This window comes from Mytilus edulis, chromosome 12 (genome assembly GCF_963676685.1).
Source record: "Mytilus edulis chromosome 12, xbMytEdul2.2, whole genome shotgun sequence".
Lineage (NCBI taxonomy): Eukaryota > Metazoa > Mollusca > Bivalvia > Mytilida > Mytilidae > Mytilus > Mytilus edulis.
This window is the reverse complement of record NC_092355.1, coordinates 51,880,156-51,907,875: the sequence shown is the minus strand read 5'-3', so window position 1 is coordinate 51,907,875 and position 27,720 is coordinate 51,880,156. Positions and strand designations below refer to the sequence as shown.

General features: G+C 31.7%; 2 protein-coding genes across 2 annotated transcripts; both read right to left on the bottom strand.

Moving 5' to 3' along the window:
* Window positions 1-523: 523 nt before the first annotated feature.
* On the bottom strand, window positions 524-27,334 carry LOC139498759 (uncharacterized). Its single transcript, XM_071287297.1, has 10 exons — window positions 27,236-27,334; window positions 23,362-23,556; window positions 16,972-17,081; window positions 15,564-15,651; window positions 13,901-14,023; window positions 12,727-12,906; window positions 4,173-4,278; window positions 2,698-2,784; window positions 1,950-2,025; window positions 524-1,324 (listed from the first exon to the last, which is right to left on the bottom strand). Exons 1-7 carry the CDS (start codon window positions 27,288-27,290, stop codon window positions 4,178-4,180), a joined length of 852 nt encoding a protein of 283 aa, XP_071143398.1. The 5' UTR covers window positions 27,291-27,334; the 3' UTR covers window positions 524-1,324; window positions 1,950-2,025; window positions 2,698-2,784; window positions 4,173-4,177.
* LOC139498757 (uncharacterized) lies at window positions 4,456-9,945 on the bottom strand. Its single transcript, XM_071287295.1, has 3 exons — window positions 9,259-9,945; window positions 8,245-8,562; window positions 4,456-7,343 (listed from the first exon to the last, which is right to left on the bottom strand). The coding sequence occupies exons 1-3, from the start codon at window positions 9,364-9,366 to the stop codon at window positions 7,278-7,280; spliced, it is 492 nt and encodes a 163-aa protein (XP_071143396.1). The 5' UTR covers window positions 9,367-9,945; the 3' UTR covers window positions 4,456-7,277.
* Window positions 27,335-27,720: the final 386 nt, after the last annotated feature.

Genomic DNA, 27,720 nt, shown 5'->3' with positions numbered 1-27,720 from the left:
ATGTATCAGAGGTTTGAGGTTGCACTTCGGTAAATATCCACGATGCAATTTCCCATTATAGGAACTCCTTTTACGGCTAAAACTGTACCATTGTACTATGATTTAAAAGCAAAACGATCAAAGTATTGTAGTAAAGGAGAGGTGACAGATACCAAAAGTACATTCAAACTTCTCATTTGAAAATAAACTGACTACGCCTTGGCTAAAAAAAGAAAAGATCAACAGAAAAACAATAGATCACAACAAAAAACATAGAACACGAAAGACTGAGCAACACAAAGCCCACTAAAAACTGAGGAAGGTTTCAGGTGATCCAAAATGGTAAGAAGATCCTGCTGTACATTTGGCAACCGTCGTATTGCTCACGTTAGTACAAACCCTGAAATAAATGTAATTCGGTAGGTCACATTCGGGAAAGGGGGTGGCATTGTAATTACGACATAAGGAACATATCCGTTATCATATGTGAAACGAATATCCGGTTACTTTCAAATTACTCGTAATGGCATCTCTCAAATTTACAAAGAAAATTAGTTTATTGTCATAGAATTCATAAGTTTATTTTGTCCAGAAAAGTAATATTAGCGGTCCTATCTTTCTGCTTGAAGTTTTTTGTCTGCAATTTGTTTAGCTGGTACGCTAGCGGAAAGACATGTTTGTTGCACGATGTATCTTGATTCTACTAAAAGTCATATACCAGTATATACAATTATATATGGTTTGATTTATAGTTCAGAAAAATCTTTGATTTCTTAATCCTTTTCTCATACCATATGCCAACTTTTTTTCGTTTGAATCTTAAATTGTATTCTATTTAAAGTCCATATTTTCCTACTCCGGAAGTGGTTTTAAATTTAAACAATCGTAGGTTGTAGCAATGACAGAGGAAACATTATTCAATTTTTCATATATTGGACTTAATTCTCCGTTGTCTATTTCATGGTATGCTGCAGCCTCAGATAATTCGTTGTTAATATTGAATTCCTCTTTAAAAGCATTTTGCTTTTTCAGCTTTAATCGTTCGTTTTGTTCATGAAATTTGCTATCAGTTTCGGTGAAATCTGACATTGAATTTGCGGAGTTGTTTGTGTTAATGTACACATTTTCTGACTCCGGAGTACATGTTACATTTAAACCGTCGTATGATGCAGAATTGACTGCTGGGTATCTATTCAGCATTTCATATGGTGGACTGTTATTGCCACCATCAATTTCATGATCTACTGCAGTCTGGAAAGTTTCATTGTTAATATGTAACTCGTCTAAGTCTTGCACATGACACGAATTTTGTGATTTGTAAATGGTTGGTTTCTTCTTTGATAGTCTGAAAAGAATTGTTGACTGATTAGCTGGATATAAACAAAAGATTGTTTTATAATTTAAGATACAAATTTTTCCATTTCGTTTGAATGCAAACTCATCATAGTTACCAGGATTCAAATTTTGTATTTACGTCAGACGCGAGTTTTGTCTACAAAAGACTCGTAAATGAATAATAGAGATGAAATAATGAATACAATTGATTAATAGATGGTAGCAATTGCTCAGTGGCAAATACGTTATGCAAAGACAAACGAACATCTTAATTTGACAAATATTACCCGAACGATTGGAAAATATAGCTAATCAATCAGAGGGGTGTCATGATTTAAACTTGAAATAAAGATAAAAACAGTATACTATCAACAACAGAAATACTGAACAAAAACAAACTCCAACATACATAGATACTGTGTGTATAATGCTTTTGTAAGCGTTATCATATTGGCGGGAAACTCAAAATAGCATTCAATACATAGTCCCTTCAAACAAATGTGTGAAATTATATATTCAAATTTTCGTTTGACGGGCATAATATTGTTATTGCAGAATGCATAGAGACAAACAATTAAAAGACACGTTCACGTTACGCTTTCAATTGCTTTGCTTTTATTGAAATATGGTTTTACCTTCGACGAAGAAGAAAAAAAACTAGAATCGCCATAATGAGAACAATAGTTGATATTACAGTTCCTGCTGCTATGCCTGCAAAATAAACTTTAAAAATAAGAAACCAAATTTTGTAATATATGGCAACGGAAAGCAACCACAACGCTTTTAATATACATGGTGTTTTCGTAGTATTTTTTTAATCAAATCAAATCAAATGATTTTATTGCCATATAAATCAAAAACATGATCTGTGATAAACATAACATATATACAAAAATACACAAAACAATATTAAAATACAAAATGTATCAGTTCAATTTATTGTTTTGGGTCTCCCGTCCTCAGTTCTAATGACTGACTTATAAAGGAAACTGTATTTTTAATTTGACTGTGAGATGTGGGGTTTAGTTTTATTTTAAGTTTAAGCATGTCATCTTTAGCAGTATCTTTCCACTCCGAATTGATTTTCATTAAGTCGAAATATTTGTTTCTTATTAGATACATAGTCTCATCAATGCGTTTTCTAATACATAAAAAAACAGTTATTGCTATTTGACAGTGCACAAAACTACACCATCGAACTATCCACTTTCCAGGATTGATAATAAGCGTTTTACAACATAAACGAGACAGAAAATTGTCACTTTGAACTACAGTAAATATATATATAGCTGTTACTTTGTTACACTTTTACATTGATAATTGAAGGTTATCATTAAACATCTGAAGACAATATTTTTCGGTAATTGGAGTAACTAAACTTACTTCCCCAATTGTCAGATTCAGCATTATTTTGTGGCACAATCGAAAGGTTTGGAATCGAAATCAAATCACCTTTATCCTCATCTGTCCCTATAAATAAAGGCAACAGTAGTATACCGCTGTTCAAAACTCATAAATCCATGGACAAAAAACAAAATCGGGATAACAAACTAAAACCGAGGGAAACGCATTAAATATAAGAGGAGAACAACGACATAACACTAAAATGTAACACATATAGACAAAATCCCACGAGAATAACAAATATAACATATATATATAACATCAAAACCAAATACATGAATTTGGGATAGACAAGTACCGTGACACGTCTTATCGCAATGTGAATTATAATAGATTTAACGATATATCCTATTGATAGGCCGTACATTTGTATTGCCAAAAAAAAAAATATATTTAGTAAGTAATTAAATGTTTTGTTTGTTATGTTCTTCTTCAATTATTTGGAATAGCATGTTAATATACTTATACTCAGTTACTCTTAAACATATGCGATATTGGTCACTGTATTAGATATAGGTGTCGTACAAAGCCAGAATCTCGACCTCACTATTCAATAACTTTGATGTCCGGCGAATGTTACTATTTAGCTATATGTTATTGATCAAGACTAACACAATGGATGTAACTAGTGGAGCAAAACTTAAACTTTTCATCAATGCTTGACGTTTTTATTTTATAAGAATTCGTTGTTTTCCCACAAAAGTTAACATACAAAAATTAACACATAGGCAACATATAGTATGATACTAAACCCTTAACGGGAGGGATTGTGCCTGATATTCACAGGATGAAGACATAATCTTTCAATCAGTTTAATTAAGGTCTGGAGCTGGCATGTCAGTTTACTGCTAGTAGTCTGTTGTTATTTATGTATTATTGTCATTTATTTTTCTGTTACATCTTCTGACATCGGACTCGGACTTCTCTTGAACTGATTTTTTTATGTGCGTATTGCTATGCGTTTACTTTTCTACATTGGCTAGAGGTATAGGGGGAAGGTTGAGATCTGATCTCATAAACATGTTTAACCCTGCCAAAATTTTGCGCCTGTCCAAAGTCAGGAGCCTCTGGCCTTTGTTAGTCTTGTAGAAATTTTAATTTTAGTTTCTTGTGTTAATTTCGGAGTTAAGGGAACTGTCTTAATTGGTCAATTTCCAAAACGAATATCATTAATGACCCACTTTCTCTTGCAAGTATTTACTGCAATTCTAATTTTATGTCATTACATTTCTCATCAAACCAGAAAACCGGCAAATGTCTAACATTGATGTCATTCGACATATGACGTCACTTTCGGTATGCGATATAGTTTAAGCTATGCGATACAAGGTGAAAAATGCAGACTGGAGAAAAGACTCGATATTATATTTACAAAATTACTGTATTTAGTACTAAATATATGATAAACAATCGGAACTATCAACGATTCAATGTTTATCATCTTTATATCTTACCGAATCTACAGAAAAAAAAATCTTTCTTTTTTACAGTTATTCTCTTCTTCTTTCCAGGTATTAATCAAAACAAAACATGAATCGGGTTTTAAGATCTCTGTTACGTCTGAAACAGAAACACGATTAATAAAATGACTTCAACTTTTACAACAACACAAGTTACATGTACTTTAACTGATCAAATTGTTAAGCAAAATAATAAACGATCAATTACCACACCACTTTAAAGAAAATACACTCATGGTTTACTACTATTCCTGTCAAAAACATTATTTATTTATTGTATAGATTTAGATTTTATTTTATTTAAAGTGCAACCTGATACAATATACATGAAATTACAATTACATTTCAATACATTAGCAATAGTATACCATATCAGCCAGCCTTTAGAGGCTTATGAAGCACTAACAATATTCATACAAGATTATAAACATACAAAGAATATATATTAACTCGATTATTCATTCTGAGATCTGAGGTTGTTTTAAGTTTTTATAAAAATATTTCTCTCTTTTTTTTTGTGTTTGTTCTTTTACATCATTGCATAAGTGGTGGTTTTAATATGTTAATTGTGAATTCTCATTTAAAATAGATCTGTAATATAAATATGTATAATTTGAAAACATTTTAAGCTGGAATTGCTTCCCTTAAAATCAAGAGCAAAAATAATTTAGATGGGATTTCAATTAAAGTATGCATAAAATTTTTCTGTATGTGTTCAGTACTAGCTGCTGTTTGCACAAATTGTTTCGAATATCAATATCAAATCAATTTCTGAATATATCATAAATGAAAGGATAAAAAGGGGATGTTTTTCATATGAAAGTGAATGTAACATATCAATATGAGTTGCTTCCCTTAGCCACAGAGAAATGTTATTTTGATACATGTATATTGTCTTTTTTTTTTTATTGTTATGTTGCATTTTTCTGTCATCATCTGTGTATAATGTTTAAAATCAAATTAGTGATATAGAAAATAGCCCAGGAAATATCGAAATACAAAAGGTATAGATATCATATGCCAATCAACTTATATTATATAAATACAGTAATACTTTTCTTATAAATGCTGTTTACAATATTTCCAAGTAATATGATACTTAATATAGAAATATATTATAAATTAATAGATGTCATCATTATGCCTATTTCACTACCTTTAATGTTTGCACAACAAACACATTGTATATTGTAAAAATAAATATTATTTGCTATGTTTTTCAAAATTTCTTTTGGTTATATACACTGTGCACCACACTATTTATATACTCGAGTCCTTATATGCTTCTCTTTTAGGTGCATGAGCAAGTTATTATTCTTCAAGTTATACTTTTCCTGTTCTAAATATAATAATGAAATTTACTTAAGTGAGTTTTTGTCCATGTGTAGGGGAGACAATCAACACTAATTATCTCCCCTGTCCCAAGTACTATTGTTTAGACAAAAAGCAAAATAGTAAATTCTAATAATATTAAAAAATCATACAAGTGATAAAATAATGAATTATTTTACGGATAGTAGTATTACATTCTATCTGAGCACACACATACATATGTTTCTGAAGCTATCCTTCTAACTATGCTAGTTGAGTTTTCTATTTAGTTACAAGCTCAAAACATGTATATTTTAAAAAAGCAAAATGATGGTTTTCAAGTATTATCTCATCTAGTAAAACATTTCAACTTGGAAAAGAATTTTTATCTTATTAATGTAATATGAATTTATGTCTGTTAAAAATTATTGTTTCTTTTCGAATAAATATATATCATCATGATCATGTAAAGTTGTAAAGGGTTTTATTCTTCAAGAAATAAAATAAATATAGAAAATATAGTATAGTGATAAAGAATATTTTATATAAAAAAAAAAAATAAAAAAAATAGAGATATAATGTGTGAAGTACATATATTTAAAATTGAAATAAAGGTTCATACCAACAGTCTATTGATAGTAAAAAAATAACTGTAGCAGTAGGTAAGTTAATATTGTTAATATTTTGCTGATCTAACATCCAAGGAAACTGTTAGGTAGTTTGCAACTGCACATATTGATTCTGGCGATGTCAAGAGGGTTTTAAATTGTTCTTCGTCACTTAGTTCTTGTAAGTCAATGGTAAGTTTCTGATTGGCAATGTTAAACATAGTTTGTCTTTCTTGGTCATATGCTGGACATTTAATTACAAAATGAATCTCATCTTCTATTGCTTGTTTGGTACAAAGTTTGCAAATCCTTCTTTCTACTGGTAGTTGCCTATATCTTCCTTTCTCAATTTCTATAGGAAAAGTTCCACTTCTCAGTTTTGAAAGCACAGCACGTTTTTTTGTTGATAATGTTTTCAGAAGTGTTGGTTCTTGGCAATAATCAGATTTTATTTTTACATATGTTCTTAATTTAGGCATTCCTGCACATTCCGCTTTCCAGTTTTCTGCTGCTATAGTTGTTAATCTATGTTTAACTAGACCAAGAAAGTTTTTGTTACTCATACCGAGTAAACTACTCATGTTGTAGTGGTTTAGAAGGTCACATTTACCCAATATTGTTTTAATTTCTAAAGCCCAACTATTTCTCCTGTTCTTTTCTTTTTCACTTAGATAGGCAATCTTTGGTAGTCTATTGCTTGACATGTTAATTATTCTTGCCCATAGTCTGATCATGTTCAAATGGTGTCTGAGTTGAACTTCCATCCAGCATGTTTCTCCTGTTAAATATGGAATGGGTGCTCTTTTACCAACGCCTAGAAATGTCCTTGCAGCTCTAGATTGCAGTTTATCAGCAAAGTCATATTTTTTGAACCCCCAAATTTCTGAGGCATAATCTGCCACCGGGACAACTGTATTATAATATAGTTTTTCGTAAACTGGAAAACTTAGTCCTTTTATACTGAAATGTTTTGAAATCATAGCACCAAGAGCTCTACCGCCAGCTTCATGTAGTAGCTTAACTCCTTTAGTAAACTCAACTGTTTCACATATTTCAAATCCAAGATACCTGTAGGACTTACACAAATCAATTGTTTGATGGCCTATATTGAACGTTTTGTCTGTTGGTTTCATACTTGCTTTGCGACAGTGCATTATTTTTGTTTTGTCTATGTTCATTTTCAACTGCCACTTTTCAGACCAGCTGTGCAAGGTATCAAGCATATTCTGCATATCATTTTCTGTTTCTGAAAGTATAATAATATCATCAGCATACATGAGCACACTTAATTTTGAGTTATCACACATTTGTATTCCCAAGTTTAAATTATTAATGTCAAGTGCCAAGTCATTGATAAAGATAGCAAACAATACGGGTGCTAAGTTGTCCCCTTGCCTTACTCCTCTTTCCACCGCAAACCAATCAGTAGCCATATTTTCAACTTTTACACAACTGTGAAGGTTTTTATACATTGTTTTTATGACTTTGTATATTTTTCCAGTTATACCAATGCTCAAGATCTTTGCAAAAAGTAGCTCATGGTTCACAGAGTCAAATGCCTTAGCAAAATCTATGAAACATAGAAATGTTGACAACTTTTCATCTTTTCTCCTTCGTAAGATTGAATATAAAGTATATATATGATCTATGCATGATCTTAGCTTTCGGAAGCCGTTTTGTTCCTCACAGAGTAACTCGTTTGAGTCTAGATATTCTGTTATCCTTTTACTAAGAATAGAGTTAAAGAGTTTTGCTACTGTTGACATTAAACTAATTGACCTATGATTAAGCGGCACTCTGTAGTCTTTTCCTTTTTTAAGTATAGGATGGATAATACTGTAATCCCATTTAGTTGGCAAAATGTTTCGATCAAAGCACAACTGGAATAGTTGCAATAATAATTTGTCCAACTTTTCACATTTTAAAACTTCATTTGGTATGTTTTCTATACCCGTTGCTTTATTTGTCTTTGCATCTTTTAATGCATCTGTGACTTCCTTAAGAGTTATATCAGAATTCAGTATAAGTTCACTCTCATTTCGTGTTTGCTCATTTTGTATATTGTTTGTTTCTGGTTTTAAACTGTCCATTTGTTCTTCCCATTCCTGTATTAGTTTACGTGTGCTTTCTAGAAATTCATCACTAACCTGATTTGATTCTGTATCATTAAATAACCCTGAAAAGGCCTCCTTCCATTTTTTCAAGATGTCATCTGGGTTATATGAAACACTACCATTTTCTAAGTTTACACAGTCTATTTCCTGTTTGGTAGTAGTAGGTCCTAGTTTATTGATTTCATCCCAAAAAGTTTTTGGATCATTTGTTTTTAAGCTGGTTATTTTGTCTCTTTGTTTAGCATTGTACTGTCGTTCGGCTTGACGTGCTTTTTTATCAAAGTCTTTTCGGCTCTCTTTAAAATTTTTCCTAAGACTGTTCTGTTCTTGTTTGCATTTGGTGCCTTTACACTGTAAATACAAGTTTTCATTATTTTTCACCTGTTGCCATAGATCAGAAAGTTCATTGTTCCACCAATGTTTTTGTTTTCGACGACCATTTTTCCTGCTAGATTTTTTACTAGTTACTTTATAGTTTAGTTTTTCATTCATCTCACTTTGCACTAAATCAACAAATTCGGAGTATATTTCATCAATTTCAGATTGAATGACATGAGAATTTTGTAGTCTATCAATAACGTTTTCAATAGCATGAGCTGTGCGTTGGTTTGAAAACATGTCTATTGGAATAACATTTGTTAAGTATCTTCTATTTTGTAAGTCAACATTATTGGTTGGTTTCTCTCTTGAAATAGTGTTTTTATTTTTATCAAATTGTATTGTTTATTATCTTGATATTTTTAACTTGCAACTAAGTATTGAATGGTCTGGTATTGTTGCTGTTCCAACATTTAAATTGTAATTTTTGATACAGTCTGTTACTAAAGTGGTTTCAAAATCTTGAATTTGTTTAAATTGTGTGTGCGGAACAATTATATAGTCTACCACTGACTTGCCACGAGGTGCTACACAAGTGAAGTTATCTTTGTTTTGCTTGAATCTGCCATTTAAAATACAAGTTTTAGAGTCTGACAAAAAATCAAGTAAGTAATCACCAAATTTATTACTAACATTGTCTATACTTAATCTTTTCTGTATATCACCTACATCTATAAGTTCATTGAAATCCTGTTTATCTCCAATTCTGCCATTCAGGTCTCCCATAATCAACATCGGGTTCTCATCAAAGTATGTGTAAACCTGTGAAAGAAGCATATCGTAGAATTCTTGAGCCAAATTACCTCTACTTGACCTTTCTGGTGTAAGATATGCAACGCATAAGTTTATGTAATAAGAGTTATCATTTTTTTTCCCAAGTTTAAGCCAGATAATTCCCTCGAAACTTCTATCCAATACTATCACATTGTATTCCTTTAATAGCTCATTTCGTATCAATACGCCCACGCCCCCTGACCCTCTGACTGCTCTGTTACACAAAGTACTCCTATTGTGACCAAACCATGTATATCCCTGTATATAAATTTCATCATCATCTTTTAAATGTGTTTCACAAATTCCAAAAACATCTGCATTAATACCTTCTATTATCTCTTTTCGCAATTGTTTACTTTCAGTTTTGTTATTGTACCAACCATTTAAATTCCATATACTAAAAGTTAATATTGATTGATCAGGGGTGGGTTGTGATTGCTATGATGCTTTAGTTTCGTTTGGATCGGAGCCATGTTCATTGTTTTCATTAGGTACGTTGATGATTTTTCCGCCTCTCATTCTAAGTGTTGGCACAGTTTTAATGATCTTTCTTAAGTTTGCCTCTGTTTGACGTTCATATGTAGTTTTATCTACCTCTATATATATATTGGAAAGTTTCTCTATATTCTTCAATTTCCTCTTATTCTTCAACACCTGTTTTCTATCTTAATCGTTTGGAAAGTAAACAGAGATTACTGACCTTGCCCTTCTGTGGGGTCCATTCGATTTGGAATTATCGGAGTAGGCGTTTCTGTTTAATATTTCTATATTTATGGATTCAGTGTCAACTTCAATTTCTTTGATGATATTATCAATAAATAATTTCACACTATCTAGATCCTCTATGTCACTGATATCTTCTTGTTTTATATTCTTAAATATCAACTTGTATTCATCGGAACTTTTTTTCGGGATTTTTTTCACCTCGGTTTCTGCTCGACTTACTTGGCTTTGTAGATTTCTCATTTGTTCATCGTGTTTTTCTTTCTCTTGCATCATTTCCAGTTTCACCTCATTTATTTCCTTCTCAATGTGGCGATGTACCGAATCCATTTTAGTGTCTATTTTGGATTCCAAAGCGGTTATTTGAGTCTGCACCGTAATTTGAAAATGTTCTTGTTTTTTTTTCATTTCATCTTGGGCTGTTTTCATATCTAACATAAGTGAATATAGATCTGTAAGATTTACTTCTTTTAATGTTAAATTTGCCATGTTTTCAAGTTTCTCAATATTTTGTCTCTTGCGAAGGGGGGTGTCTGTTTCTGAACCCGAAGAAGATACTCTTGGACGTCTATGTGGGGTTTGTGGTGTTGTTTGTGACTTCATTACCATTTAATCTCAAGCGGATGGTGTATTGGTTGATAATTTCACAATATATAGTATTACAGTTCTTTTGAGATACCTTTTTGATACAATTTTCACTTATTTTTTTTTAACCTGACTAAAACAACAACATTCCGCCATAACCTCGATCTCGTATATATTACAACAATCTGATATTTTTATTAAGAGATTAATCCGCTAAGGTTGAGGAAAAATGAAGTTTCTCAATTTTGATTTACGATCATACTCGTTTTTGTAGATGCGTTGATAATAAGGCGGATTTTCATTTGCTCTGCTTTTAATTTAACGATAACGAATACCTGATATAAAAGGCAAAAATTCAACACCATTGCTATATTTATCTAAACCATACTAAATCTCTCTTAATCGATATCAATCCGAGTTTTTTCCTTTATTAAGTCAAATGTATGTAAAGTCATTTTGGAGTCTCATTGCACCACACTTGGTGTCATTACAAGTCATGGAAAAACAATATGTCGATTCATAAGTTTCTTCTTGAAATACATGTTATTACATCCCACCACCTTTGATCGAACAGGGGTGATCTGAGTCGGATCACCCCTACCAGATAACTCCAGCTTGAGTTTCTTTGTTTTGCATGCTTTCCTTTGTTCTTTAACATGTTAGCGGGAATGTCAAATCCACTATAAAACTTATAATTAATTATAAGGAAAAGACTATCTATCAATATCAACGTAGAAAAAAACAGTGTATATCATGTTTATTCTGGGATTCGATCTCAATATCTTTAGCATATCAACCCAATACTCATACCACTTAACCAGGACGACTGGATACCAACTGTCAGTAATTTAACTTACATAAAGGAAGCAAGACATTTTTATAAGTTGGGCGAGTTGGCAGACCTTTATTCATTCGGGTTCGAACCCTTTTCGTTAATAAGCGAGTTGTCAGACTGATTGTTCAATTTGATTTTACACTTTACAAAAGTGGGGCGAGTCGGTAAACAAGAGTGGGGCTATTTTTTTTTTATAAAATGGCGATCTAGTGTAGGCCGATTGGCCAGTTGGGCGAATTGACATGGTTTCATATTTACACATCGTGTTCGAAGGTCATGAAGGGTATATATTATATAGTAATATATAAAGTATTTTATAATGGTTGTGTGGCGTTTTGAATTAGATTTTATGAATTGTAAATGGTGTTTCGTCTAATCGAAAACAGCTGGGATGTAAAATAGTTATCCCATTCGATCTCAATATCTTTAGCATATCAACCCAAGACTGAAACCACTTAACCAGGACGACTGGATACCAACTGTCAGTAATTTAACTTACATAAAGGATGCAAGATATGTTTAGAAGTTGGGCGAGTTGGCAGACCTTTGTTCATTCGGGTTCGAACCCTTTTCGTTAATAAGCGAGTTGTCTGACTGATTGTACTATTTGATTTTACACTTGACATAAGTGGGGCGGAGTCGGTAAACAAGAGTGGCGCTATTATTTTTCATAAAATGGCGATCTAGTGTAGGCCGATTGGCCAGTTGGGCGAGTTGACATTGTTTCATATCTACTCATCGTGTTCGAAGGTCATAAAAGGTATACATTATATAGTAATATATAAAGTATATTATAATGGTTATGTGGCGTTTTAAACTAGATTTTATGAATTGTAAATGGTGTTTCGTCTAATCTAAAACAGCTGGGATGTAAAAAAAATATCCCATTCGGACTTGGTGTGTCAGTGTTAGATAACCCTCTGGGCTCCAGCCATCGGGGTGATCTTACACTGACACACCGCGTACTCGTTGGATAACTATTACTGAATCCCGAAACATATCCGGAGGGACAATAGACGGACAATTGCGAGAATGAATAAACCCAGATTTCAAATATTTTAATGATATATTGAAAAGACCGAGCAAAATATACGAAAGAATACTCAGTAAGTTTACATGAGCCACATTTAATCAACATGCGATTGATGAAAATTTAGATATTTTGTGATTAACCGGTTCATTTAAAAAAAAACTATATTATGGTGATAGAAATTTCTTACATGCTTTTCGTATAACAAACGTTTCATCATGTCGTGTTCCACTTGTCCATTTTTTAGGTTGTGTTCCTTTTGAATCACATAAACTGTCAGAATACCATTTAATAAAAGAGCCTTGTCTTTCACATTCCTCAGCTGCGTCCTGGTAGTTTTTATAGCTATATCCAAGTTCTGCATCATTATCTGCAACATTTACATAAACTATCACAATAAAGATTAGAAAAAGCATGCTAATTAATTAGAATGAGAGGAAATGTAAGATTACTTCAAAAAAATTGTATCAGTAACAAGGGAAGCAACGAAATATATATATATATATATATATATATATATATATATATAATTACATTAGATGTATGTTTCATTATAATATTTTATTCTGATTGGCTAACTGCACTTCACGTGTTATTCCGTAAGCAGTTGCATTGCTCAATACAACTTTTCACTCATGATAACACGTGCTCCAACAATAAAGTGCACAGGTGAATTAAATAATAAAATATATAAAATTCGTGTTCTCATGATCATAGCTAAAAAATGTAATGATAAGTATTGAATGCTTCTTTTTGTAACTTTATAGGGTTGTAAAAGTGTTGACCGTGCGTACATTTTTAGAATGAAGCGCTTACGCGCTTCATACATAATGTACTTCGGTCAACACTTTTACACTCCAATAAATTTACAAAAAGAAGCATTCAATTCTTAAATAAAAGAAAAAAAAGTCTTGTACAAGTCATCATATGATCTTCATTAATATACTACATGTACCTATTAAGTTCCAAAATTGATTATAATTCATATATATTTAAGTGACTATCACAAGTTTGTTATCAACAAACTCTGTCAACCAGCTATCGTTTATACATAATATAGCGGTTTGATAGCAGTCACTATTACCTTATTCATTATCAGTGGAGTATCTTAAGGAACAACAGAAAAGACATTTTCCTCTCATGAACCTAATATCTTTTTTCTGATCTGAACAAAGTAAAGGGACACAAGATCTATACATGTATGAAAACTGTTCCATCATATAAATTATATAATGTGTACTATCTCATAACTTATAGTTTAAAAAAGCATGAGATGGAACATTTTATTTCTTCTCACATATATTAAAAAAAAAAAAATGATATTTAATGTCGTTGAAAGGACCAAAACACCGCACTTTTATTACCACAGGTAACATAAAAATTGTAATTGCAGTTTTCATAACTACGTCTTAGGTTTCCACTGTCACAACCATTTTCGGCAATGCATCTATCCTTTCTGTCTGTCGTACCAAAGTCGGGAAGTCTATCTGCAAGAAGAAATATAAAGTAACATGACTTCTTTTAACATGTCAATCAATACATAAGGGTATACAACGAGTACTTCGCCAATTTCACGACCTCTTCTTTCTAAAATGCATTTTCAAACCTGTTTTTGAGGATACCTGCTCACATGGACGCTATTAAACCAAGAGTTCCAAATGGTGAAGTTGCAATCATCCCTTCGTAAAATTAACGGACGCCATCACGAGTAGGTTGACCGTTATGGCTTTTCCGTTTCACAGATGATATCGGATATTTCTTTATGTCGTAACTACAATACCTTTCCCTTTTCACGAATTGTGACCTACCGATTCGACTTTTAACGGATTTGTAATAACATAAGCAACACGACGGATGCCATATTGAGCAGGATCTGCTCACCCTTTCGGAGCACCTGAGATTATTCCCAGGTTTGATGGGATTTGTGTTGCTTAGTCTTAGTTCTAAAATTCTATTTAAATGATAAAGAGATTCCGATAGCAAAATGTCACCAACACCTTGGCTTAACGTTTTGCTCTGATGCTCGGTGGAATAACCTAGCTAATAAACTAGCAAGTTTGCAGCTAGAATAGTTACTGGTTTGCCTATATCTACTAAATCTGAAAATCTGTATGAGGAAATTGGCTGGGAAACTTAAGCTGACAGGAGGGAAAGACGTGAATTACAAATGTTTTGTAACATTCAACATAACCAAGCTCCGGATTATCTACGCAAACTTGTCCCACCTAGTGTACAGAGCACAACTGATTATTCCTTGTGAAATGGAAATGACATATTCTTTTTGTCTTTTTTTTAGCCATGGCGTTGTCATTTCATTTTCAATCTAGGAGTTTGACTGTCCCTCTGGTATCTTTCGACCCTCTATCTCATTATGAAGATTTTTTTTCAATGTTAACATACGTGTAAATCGAAAAGCTTTATTTACCTTTTCGTAAAATTAACTTGAAAAGGCACGTGTATAACTTGCTTTATTGGTTCAAATTAATACATCTAAATTTTGATTATTTTAGAAATGACTTGCATTTTTTCCCTGTCTAATCAAAAGCATATCAAACATGTGGTACTCACTGAATAAGTGGCATAGAGACTTATTTTTAAACTGTACCTATATGTTAATTCAAATAGACGGGAACAAATATTACAGTCATTCGTTATAGTTTAATTCTAAATTTTCATTTAAAGCCGAAGTTTGTCATATAAAAATGTTGAAGACGTCACGGTCACATGACAAATTATGTAAATGAGCTGATAGAAAAAACAATGTCAGCCAATCAGAAGACGTGTAACATTCATAATTAAATTATAAAAATTTTAACCATGTTTCGACTTTGTCGGTGAAAACAAATAACTATTATATTTGCTTTGTATGGAAGACAATGAACAATAAATACACTGCTATAATTTAAATGTTTGTTTCACCTCGGCAAGACATAATATACATTCAATTCATATAATCTAATTTTGTCTTAAATGACAAATGTGTGGTATTATGTTGGAAATCTAATCAAGTTAATTAAATAAACTCACGTTCCCAAACTTTGTAACAGCCGACACAAGTACAGTTCTTGCTTCTAACGAATGAATTTATATCCTCAATACAAAAACAATCTTCTCCCTTTAAAAGACAAAAATCAAATTGTTATTAGTTTATACTGAAAAAAGGAGAAAATAGTAAGCTATTTACTTCATTCACTTCACTACGGAAGGTCTAAGACAAAGAAGACATAATAAATGATCATGACAATTCTTAGTCTCGCTATGGCCGTAATAGTTTTCCTTGGTATTTAAGCAAAACGCTACTTTAAAACTAGCTCATTGCAAAATATGATGAGGAACCATTGATACATTGTAATCAATAAATCACTAATAACTGCGATAAATAAATGTATCGAACAAACTGTATTTTGTTTTTGAAATAATCATATAAAACGGATAATTTGTTTGGGGGTATAAGAAAGGTCTTGCCAATCAATATTACGACATACTGTTTTCTACTATCATGTTCTGGCATTGACAATTGTTATAAGACACAGAGCTTCATTTTGCAGTTTTGCGCACATTAAACATTTAAACAAGATTACAGATAGCAAATTGATATCATTAAGGTCTTATAATAAGAATTTATGCTGTGACCATACAATATCATTCAAATTGTAGTGATTCGTTTGTTTTGCTATAAACTGTTGCATCGTTGCAATGGAAAAACATATATACATGTAGAGTTTGCATATTATTTAAGTAATCAAAATTACTTAATCGTCTGAATCATATGCTAGATGTTGTTTTCACATGTTTAAGACATATAAGATCAGTTTAGGTTTGTTCTAGATATAATTATCAAAATAAGAAAACAATGCATGCAGTTCATGTTTTGGAATATTGTTAATAAGTTTTTGTATTCAGTTTGTAATATTCAGATAAGTTTGAGACACGTAGATCGCGTATTGTTAAGCCAATCAATCGTAATGACATTTACATAATAACAAAATCAATTCGTTTGTTTAAATACCCTAAAAACACTGTATGTTGCTGCAAGTGTTTTTGCTTTTCAACAACTCAACAATTCTGCATACACCTGTTTACACCAAGATAACGAATTAACTTAATATCAAATTATATTAAAAAAAGTAATTAACTAAGAGTTTTATAGTATTTGCTCATGATATTCAAATGCTCCTTTGTTTTTTTTTTATTTCATCTGATATCGTATCTGCTTGGCAGCTGCTGATTTTAATTAGTTGAGATAATCATTTTAATTTACATAAATCATACAGAAAAAAGAATGCAAACATGTGCAGGTTTCGTTTATCTATGACATAGACGTTACCCACCAAACAGAATTGCGAAAACAACACTGCTAAAAAAATGGACAGCGCTTTATGTTAAAAAAAAACTTTGCTGAACGCACACACAATATACATGATATATACGTTACCTTGATACTATAGAATTTAAATTCATTGCATAACATTTGACATTGCAGCTCCACCGAATTTGAAAGTTCAAGTTGAAAATGTTGGAAGTTTTCATTAATCAAATAACATCCTGTTAGAAAAATAAAAACGTACCTTAATATACAGATGTTAATATATTTAGTCAAATTGTGTCTGTATTACTTTTTTTAAGTTAAGAAAAAAACATATGTATACGTTGAGACTTTATGATACAGCATTCCATCAAATGTTTTGATGAATCTAGATATATCATATATAATATTGTGACGTTTTTGACATATAGCACTGCCTAAACTTTTATTGATATTGTCTATATTTTGTTGAACTACTATTTAGCTAACCTTGTGAAAACTTTATGAATTATTGAGATTACATGTTTTAATTTAATTAGGTTGACATTGTTTGTCTATGTCTCTACCACGACTGTACTTTGTATTATTATATATAGCAAGGAGTGTGTGTATTTTATGTCATGATTACCTATGTATTGTATAAATGTTTTTATATCGTAAGTTCCAGAGTAACAGAAAGCATGGTTCTATGACCGGCAGCTTGTAATAATATGTACGTTACTTTCACTTTTGCTTTAACCGGAAGTCACGTATTGTGATAAATATAGTGACAATCTTGAGAAATCGTATAAATTGTATACTGTCTTGGACATGTTTTAGTTATATTTCTGTATGTTTTTCAAAATAGAGATGAATGTTAGAGTATTTTATGTAAGGTTTATGTAGAATAGAGTTTTATTCTATATATTGTAATAGCTTCTTACGAACTATTTTTGCACTGACGTTGCGCACCTTTTCACTGTAATCGGGCTGTTTTGACGTCGTTTTCTAAGACGTTGAGTGCAAAGTTATTTACCTAATAAGGAAGATTCCTTATTTGGTCATGGATTTTACCCATATTTGGAATTTCTCTCACGCGAAATAACAACACTAGCGTAAGATTGATAGTATTTTGCGTCAGTTTTAGCTTGTCCCTAGTTCCGGATAGCAGTAAAATAAACTTGTCTCATAACTTTCAAGGTACAGTTTTTCTAAAGCAGCAGTTTAGTTCCTGTATATTGCACTTTATATGCAATATAACTATTTATGCAGTTCATATATAATCGTTCCAGTTTCCAGTTTTAAACGAAGGCAGAATTTTAATAGCGTTCTTGTTTTCTAAAGATTCTAAGTTTTGAGAATAAAGTTTAATAATGAATTTTAACTTTAAATAGGAAAGGTGCGTCAACTCGGCAAAAGTTGCCGTTTGTTTCGAATAGTAGGGTGGCTGTTTATATATCTTTTTATAGTATAAAAAGAGAGTTACGAAAATAGGGGTTTATTTATTTGTGTACTGTAGTATTTTACATGTATTTATATGGAGAGTTGCTGATATAATCTGTGTTTCCTGAATGTTGATTTTATGGTATTATCTTATGTTCGTTTAATCTATACGGACTATTGTTAATTGTTGATTGTTGTTTTAAGAGATTTATTGCTGTTAATCCATGTTCCAGTTGTTTTTAATATTATTGTCTGGTGAATAAAAGTTATATTACACTTGAAACTATTTTGTGTTTCCATTCAGAACATCAAACTAAAATCTGAGCTGATACTTGATTACATTACATATAAAAATCTATCCGACTTACACACACAAATATAAAAGACTGGGCGCCGACCTAGAAACTATATTTTGGTGATATGCCGTTGTGGTAGCAGTACTATAGTAATTAATTTATCTTGAGCGTTTATCCTGTGAAATTCTTTTGGTTCGTTGTTGGTGTCTGTCTGGTCTGGTGGTTAGTTTTGTCGGTTAGCTTGATAGGTTCTCACCGGTTTGCGAACACGTTACAATATGTACGATGTATGTATCATATACAATGTGTCATTGACATGTAGATATTTCAGAATATACAATTTAAAAATTTACCCTGTTAAGTCCCATCGCCAGGCGGAGATCGCATTAACTGTTTGTTACCTTTGACAGTCCTTACGTCTGTACGCCTATACATTCGTTCAACGGTCAACTAAAGATTTTAAAGCAATACACAATGCTTATTTTAAAAACCGATTAAGTTCAAATTTGGTGGTTTTACTTTGATAGTTCTTTAGTTATGTCCCTTTATAAAGTTACATGTACGTAGGTTATCATGTTTGTCCCTTTGAAACATTATCCATTTATATATCGTTCGATGAAAGTTGAAAACAGTACATAAAAGGAAAGACAGAAGTAAAATCGAACATAATACATTGTAATGTTTGAACTTAACAAAAAAAAAAAAAAAAATAGAAAAAAAATGAACATAAAACCTGTAAAAAATATAGCAATAGTTAAATATTAAAAAAAAAACACGAAAAAAAAAAATAACGACAATAAAATTAACGTATATCGCCAGAACATTAATGATAACGACGGAAATTTAACGTTTTACGATGATTTTTTCGTGTATGCAAACTTAAAATGAGCTTTTCTCATTGTTGAAGGCCGTACGGTGACCTATAGTTGTTAATGTCTGTGTTATTTTCTCTCTTGTGGACGGTTGTCTCATTGGCAATCATACCACATCTTCTTTTTTTATATTGAAACAATCCTTGTTTTTCAAAAGATTGCACATGTAGTGATTTATGTTTTTAATGTGGATCAAGTAACAGACTGTCATCCCACAATAAGGTAACCTGTAGCAATAAAAAATCTATATTTATTTGACGGTTGAACTGCTCCGCTGATCTTCAGTTGAGACCAAAGTACAAACCACATCCTGGAAATGGTTAAGCTAAAAGGAACCATTAAACGATTGGCATAAAATCACCACTTCCGTTCATGTATACGAACACAAGCCTCTCACTTCAATTTTAAAAAAGCTCAATAATAAAGTCAAACTCATAAATCGAATATAAACTGACAACGCCATGGCTAAAAATGAAAAAGACAAACAGACAAACGCTAGTACACATGACACAACATAGAAAACTAAGTAAGCAAAACAAAATTTTGAAATACACGAGTCTATTGGTTCTTACACATAATTATTTTATCGAACTTAACGACAAAAGCGATGATTTAAGCTTAAAAATTCTTGATTTTCCATGGCTTTGAAGCAATATCTAAGCAGCAACTGCATACGATATATGAATTTCCTTGTTTAAACTATATTGAAGAGAATGCATGTTCCACGATGGTTTACATAAAAGGGACTTGCTGATCACAGGGTATCTATTAAATCAAGAGTTCCAAGATGTGACGTTGACATCATGCATTCATAAATTCTACGAGTAAAAACGTTTCACAGCTAAAGACGGATATGTTCATAATGTCTTACCTACAATTTCTTTCCCACGAAATGGCCTACGTGTTAGAACTAATTACAGGTTTGTACATTCCTAAGCAATACAACAGTTGCAACATGTGGCGTTTGGTCTTCTTGCGCTTCATGATATATATAACTTGCCATCATTCCCGAGGTTCATATTGCTTAAGTCTTTAGTTTTCTATGTTAAATTTAGTGTACTATTGTTGTTGTTTTTCTATTGTATTCACGGCATTGTCAGTTTATTTTTAACTTTTAAGGATGTTTGCTGCTCAGTTTTAAAATAAATACCTTTAAAAAAACTAGTATATATTGATAGGGGATTATTTGAGAAATCAAAAAAGCAAAAAAAAATATAGGGGTCAATGCGCTTGTGTTCGAGATATTAGCCATTGGAATTTCGGCGGGAAAATGTTCTCTCTTGACTTTTCATAGCTTTATCATTGACCAGTTATAGTTCTCAAAAACTATTAATTAATAAATAAGATTTTATAAAGCTTTACAAATGGCTTATAATTAAATATGTACAAAATTTATAAAAATAAAAAAGGGGGTTCATGGGCAATTTGTTTTAGGGCATTAAAATGGATAAAACCAGAGGATTTCGAAAATCTGACAAAAATTCCATAACATGACAAGCAAACATCCTTAAGTTTACATTTTTTGTTTAATCTTTTTACTTTTGTATCTTCTCTCTTTCCAGTCTGCTAGGGACAAAACACATTATATTTGTTTTCTGTCTTTAAGGGTACGATTGAATATATATGCATTATTTGGTAGCCGGTTGGTTTGCTCAAACTTATTGTAACTACGTGACCTTGAATAGAGTAATCGACTTAGCGACACTCCCCTTGTTCCCATTTCTCATTTAAGCCCATTATAGAATAAAAACAAAATACATCTTATTCATGAAAAGACATGACCGAATGCATACTCATCATTTCCTTAACCCTTTAACGTTCAAGGATTTTTACCTTTTCTACCCGAATAAAGGATATTTTTTTTCAATCAATTGTATATTTCGATAAAAAGCTCACTCAAAGGAAAATTTAGACTCATCTATTAGATGATTGATGAATGTTTCCAGAAAACTTGATTTAAGGAAAATAATTCTTTCGTTGGTCACGTGATATCACTCAAAAAGTCACGTGACATGCTGAATTAAAGTAAAAAAACATAGTTTTAGTGTAAAATTAATGCATTAAGACTTATACAAACGTTATAGGTGAACACTTTATACAGAAAGATGTAAAATCTGTCTGATTGGTAGAAATATCAATACTTGAAACACCGAAAAAAGTGGATTTTTAGAGAACTGTAATCAAAATCAAATAAATGGCCCAAGTTTATGTTAAAGATGTGCTATTCCAAACTGCTTACAGAAGGAGCCTTTAGGAAAGAATTTTAAGTAGGAATATAGGAAATTATTTCTTCACCCCCCCCCCCCCCCCCTTTGCAGTGAGGTTTGAACATGCGATCTCTCTGGTGTCAGACTGTTCATCTAACCACCTAGCCACAGAAACCATTGGAAAACATATGAAATTTTAGAATATAAGTCACCTTCTCTGTAAGAAAAGAAAATATTTTTGGGAGAACATAATCCAACTTCTTTTTCTAAAGAAGCTAGTTTTTGAAAATAACTATGTTTTCAAGCAAATATGTAAGAAAGTTATTCAGACATGTTCGTTTTTTTCGTCGATATGTTACTATTTTTATATCTTAGCGATACGATATCCAACATCCTCATAACCAGACATCAAAGACACAAAGATTTGATTTTGCTATTACGATTCGGCTAACAATTTTTAAGACATTTTAGATTTTCTCATCTCTTTTGCTACAAAAAAAGACAAAATAAATTATGAAAATTCCGTGTAAATTGAGTTTTTGTCAGTGTTGATACTCTAAGAATCAGATATTTTGTATATGGATGGGTTTTGATTACAGTTTTGATAGTATTCTTGTAAATGATCACGGCACAGTTATCACAATTGTCATGTTAAAACAACAAATCAGCAACAATTTGTCTTGTAACATTCTGTGAAAATATTCTATTTAAAAGTAAAATTGAAACAGTTTTCCACAAAAATATTCTTGTCAATATAGGGCAAATTGACCAAATGCATTGTATTTTGTTGGTTTCAGACACCAACAATCACGTTGTTGGTATTTTGATCATTAATTTGAGCTCACAACCACATCTGTATGTCAAAAAATGGCAACGATACCAAACGTCATGCAAACTACTCCTCTAGAAATTTGACTTATTTGTCAGATTGACCGATAGGAATGTTAATGGGTTAATATCGTTTAATTGATCGCAGTTGTTTTGAACAATGACTGTTTAAGTTGATAGAAACTGAAAACAATCAATCTGACTTCACAATTGTTACAAAACACTGCTGCTGTACATACTATTATTAAGTGTTTATTCTTATAATTATATTCTATATGCCATAGATTAGTCTCTGTACCAATCACTTGCAAAATTATTTTGATATAAAGGATAAAGTTGCAGTAATCTTTAGGTTTGTAAAATTCTAAATCAGATCTGTAACTAGAACTATAGTAATTTCTATCGTGGTTTCAAACATTTATTACGGATATTAATGGATTAAGAAATTCGCCTCCCTTGTCATGATGTTGGTCGTTTTAACGTTGTTAGTTGAGACTTCATAACACCTTATTATAGCAAGGTAACAAATTTTAAACATAATGTATACTAAATACCTTTGTTTTGAGTACCTTATATGTACATCTGTGTATATACTTTTACTTATACATTTGACAGTCCACTGATTTTAATTAGAAGACAAAGTTAATATCTTAAAAGAAAAACTGTTTTAAACCCCCACATTATCCCCATCAGTGGTTGCCTTATAAATCATATATATTTCAAACATTGTTGTTATAAAAAAAATTGGCGTTGTTTGCAGTTGTTTGATAGTTACTTCTGTTGTCTTTGAATAAGACTCTATATGGAATTATCTAATAGGTGTATGATTACGTTGCTGTAGCATTGAAGTTAACCTCATATCTCGATTTAGTTATATTGAATAGAAAAACAAACCTCGAATACATGTCCAATTTGTTAATGTCCTGAATTTGCCAATCCATACGCCTTCGTCTGAGTTTTGGATTTCGTCTTGTTCTCTCAATAAAGTAACGTTACTTTCCAGTACCCCACCTTGAAGTTCACAGTGATGAACAGCATCTTTCCATGATTTGTTTATGTTATAAAAAGTAACATTTTGTGTGGTCAATTCTGTTCAATATAAAAAAAATATAATATAGAAATATACTTTGTACAACAGAAAAAGAGGAAGAATAAACGATTGAATAAACATCTAGCATATTTCCATGTCCTTTGAATGTTGTGAATGATAAATACTCGGTTAATCAAAGAAATGAAAAGAAACTATACTTGTAATTGCTAGCAAAAACTAATGGCACCTTCATTCCCCAATTGCCAGAATAACGACAGCCATTTTGAAAATTCGAAAGACAAACAACTCATTTAAACATTCCATTTAACATATTTATTTCCGAAGATTTTTTGGAGCATATTTTTTAAAATTTTGTTTCTATGGTGAAAGGGACCATTTCCAAAATTCAAAAGACTGATGCAACCTTGAGACATGCGTTGTTATATACCAATAACGCTTCATTAGGTTTAATCTTATATTCCTTAAGAAAAGTGCAGTTTAAAGGTGTGTTCCTATAATGAAAATGTTAAACTTTCTCACTTTTCTAAATACTGTATATCAATTAAATTTATTATACTTACCAGGATACCATTTTTTATTTATGTCAGACGCGCGTTATGTCTACAGAAGACTCATCAGTGACGCTCGAATCCAAAAAAGTTAAAAAGACCAAAAAAAGAACGAAGCTCAAGAGCATTGAGGACCAAAATAACTTAACGTTTTGCCAAATTTAGCTAAGCTAATCTATTCCTGAGGAAGACAAACTTAGTTTTTCGAAAATTCAAAGTAAAAATTAACAGATAATTTATAAATATAACCATACCAATGATAAGTAATATTCCCAAACATTTCATCCAGTATAGTCTTATAATGAAAGATTTAGATTTTTTGTTCAAATTTAAGCAGTTTCCATGGCAACGGCAGCCATCTTGTCGATTTTGAAATTTTGATTTTTTTGACATATTTCTGGATCCAGACCATTCACAAAATTTAATAACAGATCCTACAATGATACATGACAGGGAACAAACCATCACAAATTCAATGAATTCGACCTACCATTTTAAGAAAGTAAGTGCTATTTTAAGGTTTTTGAAGAATTTCGACCATTTTTGCATTGTTTCCATGGTTACAACAGCCTTTTTGGAAATTCAAACTTCAAATGCTACATCTACAAATGTTGCTTATCATTACTGTGAAATTTTATCAAGATTAGAGCATACTCATTTTTTTTTTATATTTTTGCTGCAGTTTCCATGGCAATGAGAGCCATAGTGTAGTGGTTAGTGCATCGGACTACTAACACAAAGGTTCCTGATTCGATTCCTGCTCTGGGTTGAAAATTTCTGGTACTGCATTTTTGGCTCTCGCTTGACACCATTTGCGAGTATGGTCTTGAGAAAATGAAGATTGTTCGTCGGAAGGGGACGATAAATGGCTGATCCGTGCACGTAAAGACATCCTTGTAGATTTAGATTAAGAGCAGAGTAATGCCGCTACAAGGCAGCACTCGCACCCGCAAAGTGGAACGGGATGAATATTAGTTGCAAAACTTGTTTCCCAATGCTCTATAAATAATAATGTTTTAACTAACATAGTAGTGCATTGTCCATGTTGTCAAACTCATTCAAAACCGGTATAGTGGACAGCTACATTGTATAAAAATTGATGATTTGAAGTTCATGTATACCCAAATAATTCACTAAACCCTAAGATTTGAACCATTCCTTAGTAAGGAGCACAACTGTACATAGGGGTCCTCGATGTAGTAGAGTTCCATCAAAATTGGTTCATTAAATTACGAGAACTAGCGCGAACAAAAATGTATGAAAGAAGGATTAAAAGGTAAAAAACAAACGTAGAGTAACATAATGTCACCCCGACTCCGTTAAGGTTGCCATAAAAACGAAACTTACAAAAACAATATGTCACCAATTCCGTAGATGGTGCCCACTTATTAGTCCTTGAAACTTTTTGCAAATATTTGGAACGAAGACCTGAGCTTCGAAAATTGATTCAATAATAATACCACCAATCAAGTGTATCACTATGTTCATTGAACATTTTGAGCTTTTTACACGCGTATACATAAATAATATGTTTCCCTATATGTGTAGGTTGCATTTCTGAAAATACTGACAATGCAATTTCCCATAGGAACTCCTTTTACGGTTAAAACTGTACCACTTTTACTATGAAGTTTTGAAAAAAATCTTACCCTAGAATTGAAACCACAATTTTTTTTAAAGGTCAAAATATAGGGCTGTGCGGCATATTTTCAACGTTTATATGCCCTGAACTTCTAAGAGTTCAAACTAACACTAATTTTCTAAACTAACCCTACCGCGAATGAAAGGTTACCACAGATTTAAATGTAAACAATATGCTCATGTTTTCTTACTGGTAACATTCCCAAGTTATTTCTCTGTGACAAGGAACACAGAGAGCATAACTGGGAACCAGTATGTAAACAAAATTAATTTTCTAAGAATATTCAAGATCTCCCCAAAAGAGGCGTGTATTGAGAAACAGCTGTATTTACAAAGTGCAACCTGTAGTAAGATTGTAAAGATGTGTCCCTTTATTACGCAAAGGTAACTATCCACTAAAAAAAATAATCAACCTCCAGAAAAAAATAAAAATAAAAAATAAATAATCACGAAAAACAACAACCCCCTCTCTTTATGAAAAAAAATTACATCAGAAACAAAAAGAATAAAAGTAACATGACCCTTAAAAAGAGACAATAAAAACTCAACTAAATATGAAGAAAATATTTTATTGTCAACAGTGTTGTTTTATTTTGTGTTTCACTGATTTGTTTTTTTATCTTTCACCATCTTTTAAGTGAAAAAAACTTAATCAATAGAATGGCCAATCAACCTATAAAAAGTCGAGGATCTTCTATGAATGCTATTACAATGTATATAACAGTTATCTGTACTAAAGTATTTTTGTTGTTGAGATGTACATGTACAAGCACCAGGCCACGCCCACTTGTATTTGTAGTAGTTGTGTGTTTATCCATCTGGTGATTTAATAGATATAGGAAGATGTGGTATGACTGCCAATGATACAACTCTCCATCCAAGAAACAATTTATAAAAGTAAAGCATTAATGATCAAGGTACGGCCTTTAACACGGAGCCTTGGCTCACACCGAACAGCAAGCTATGAAGGGTTCCAAATTCAAACGGGAAAACCAGCGGTCTAATATTAAAACGAGAAACGAGAAACACTTATGAAATACCTAAACAGACGGTAACTACAGTACATTAAGCCTTTTTCAACTGATTTTAATATAATTCGTTTTATGTTGTACTGTTACACCACTATCCCAGGTTAGGGGATCCCGCTAACATGTTTAATCCCTCCTTATTCTGTATGTATGTGCCTGTCCCAAGTCAGGGGCCTGTAATTCAATGACTGTAGTTTGTTTACGTGTTACATATTTGTATTTCGTTCGTTTTTTGTATATAAATTAGGCCGTAACTTTTCTCGTTTGAATTATTTCACATTGTCATTTCGGAGCCTTTTATATCTGACTATGCGGTATTGGCTTTTCTCATTGTTGAAAGGTGTACGGTGACCTATGTTGTTAAATTCTGTGTCATTTTGATCTCTTAATCAAACTTGGTATGTTGACATGTTATGAATTGAATGAGAGGCAAAATTATGATTATAATAATTATGATAATATTTTAACAAAATGCTAAAAAAATACATATCATTTCTTACCTTCAGATTGCCATAAAGCTAGAAAAACTGAAACGATGATTTTAATTTGCTTCATATTCGCATGCTTCAACAATAAAGGATAACTGCACAGGAAGAAGGAAGTATTTGCCCCAAAATAAATCTCACTGATAATAAATAAAAGTTATTTATAGCAGGGGCGGACAAACAACATAAACATGATCAAAAGTCTAAAAAATTGAGGTAAACACGAACACGACATATTGAAACTGTCTGAGTATGTTCATACATTGTAGCATTGTATCTAATTTGTTAAGTTCATTGATACACATTTGGTTCGAAATACAAGTGAATATTCAAAATGAAATATAATTTGGTCGACTGATTTACAAGATTAATGTCCGCTTGAAAAAATTGACAAAAACATTGTTTGTATTCAACTAACAGACCATAAACACGCAAGTTTTAGGTGTATGTTAAGTGTATCTTATATCAATAAAAACTAAATATCGATAAAACCCGAATCA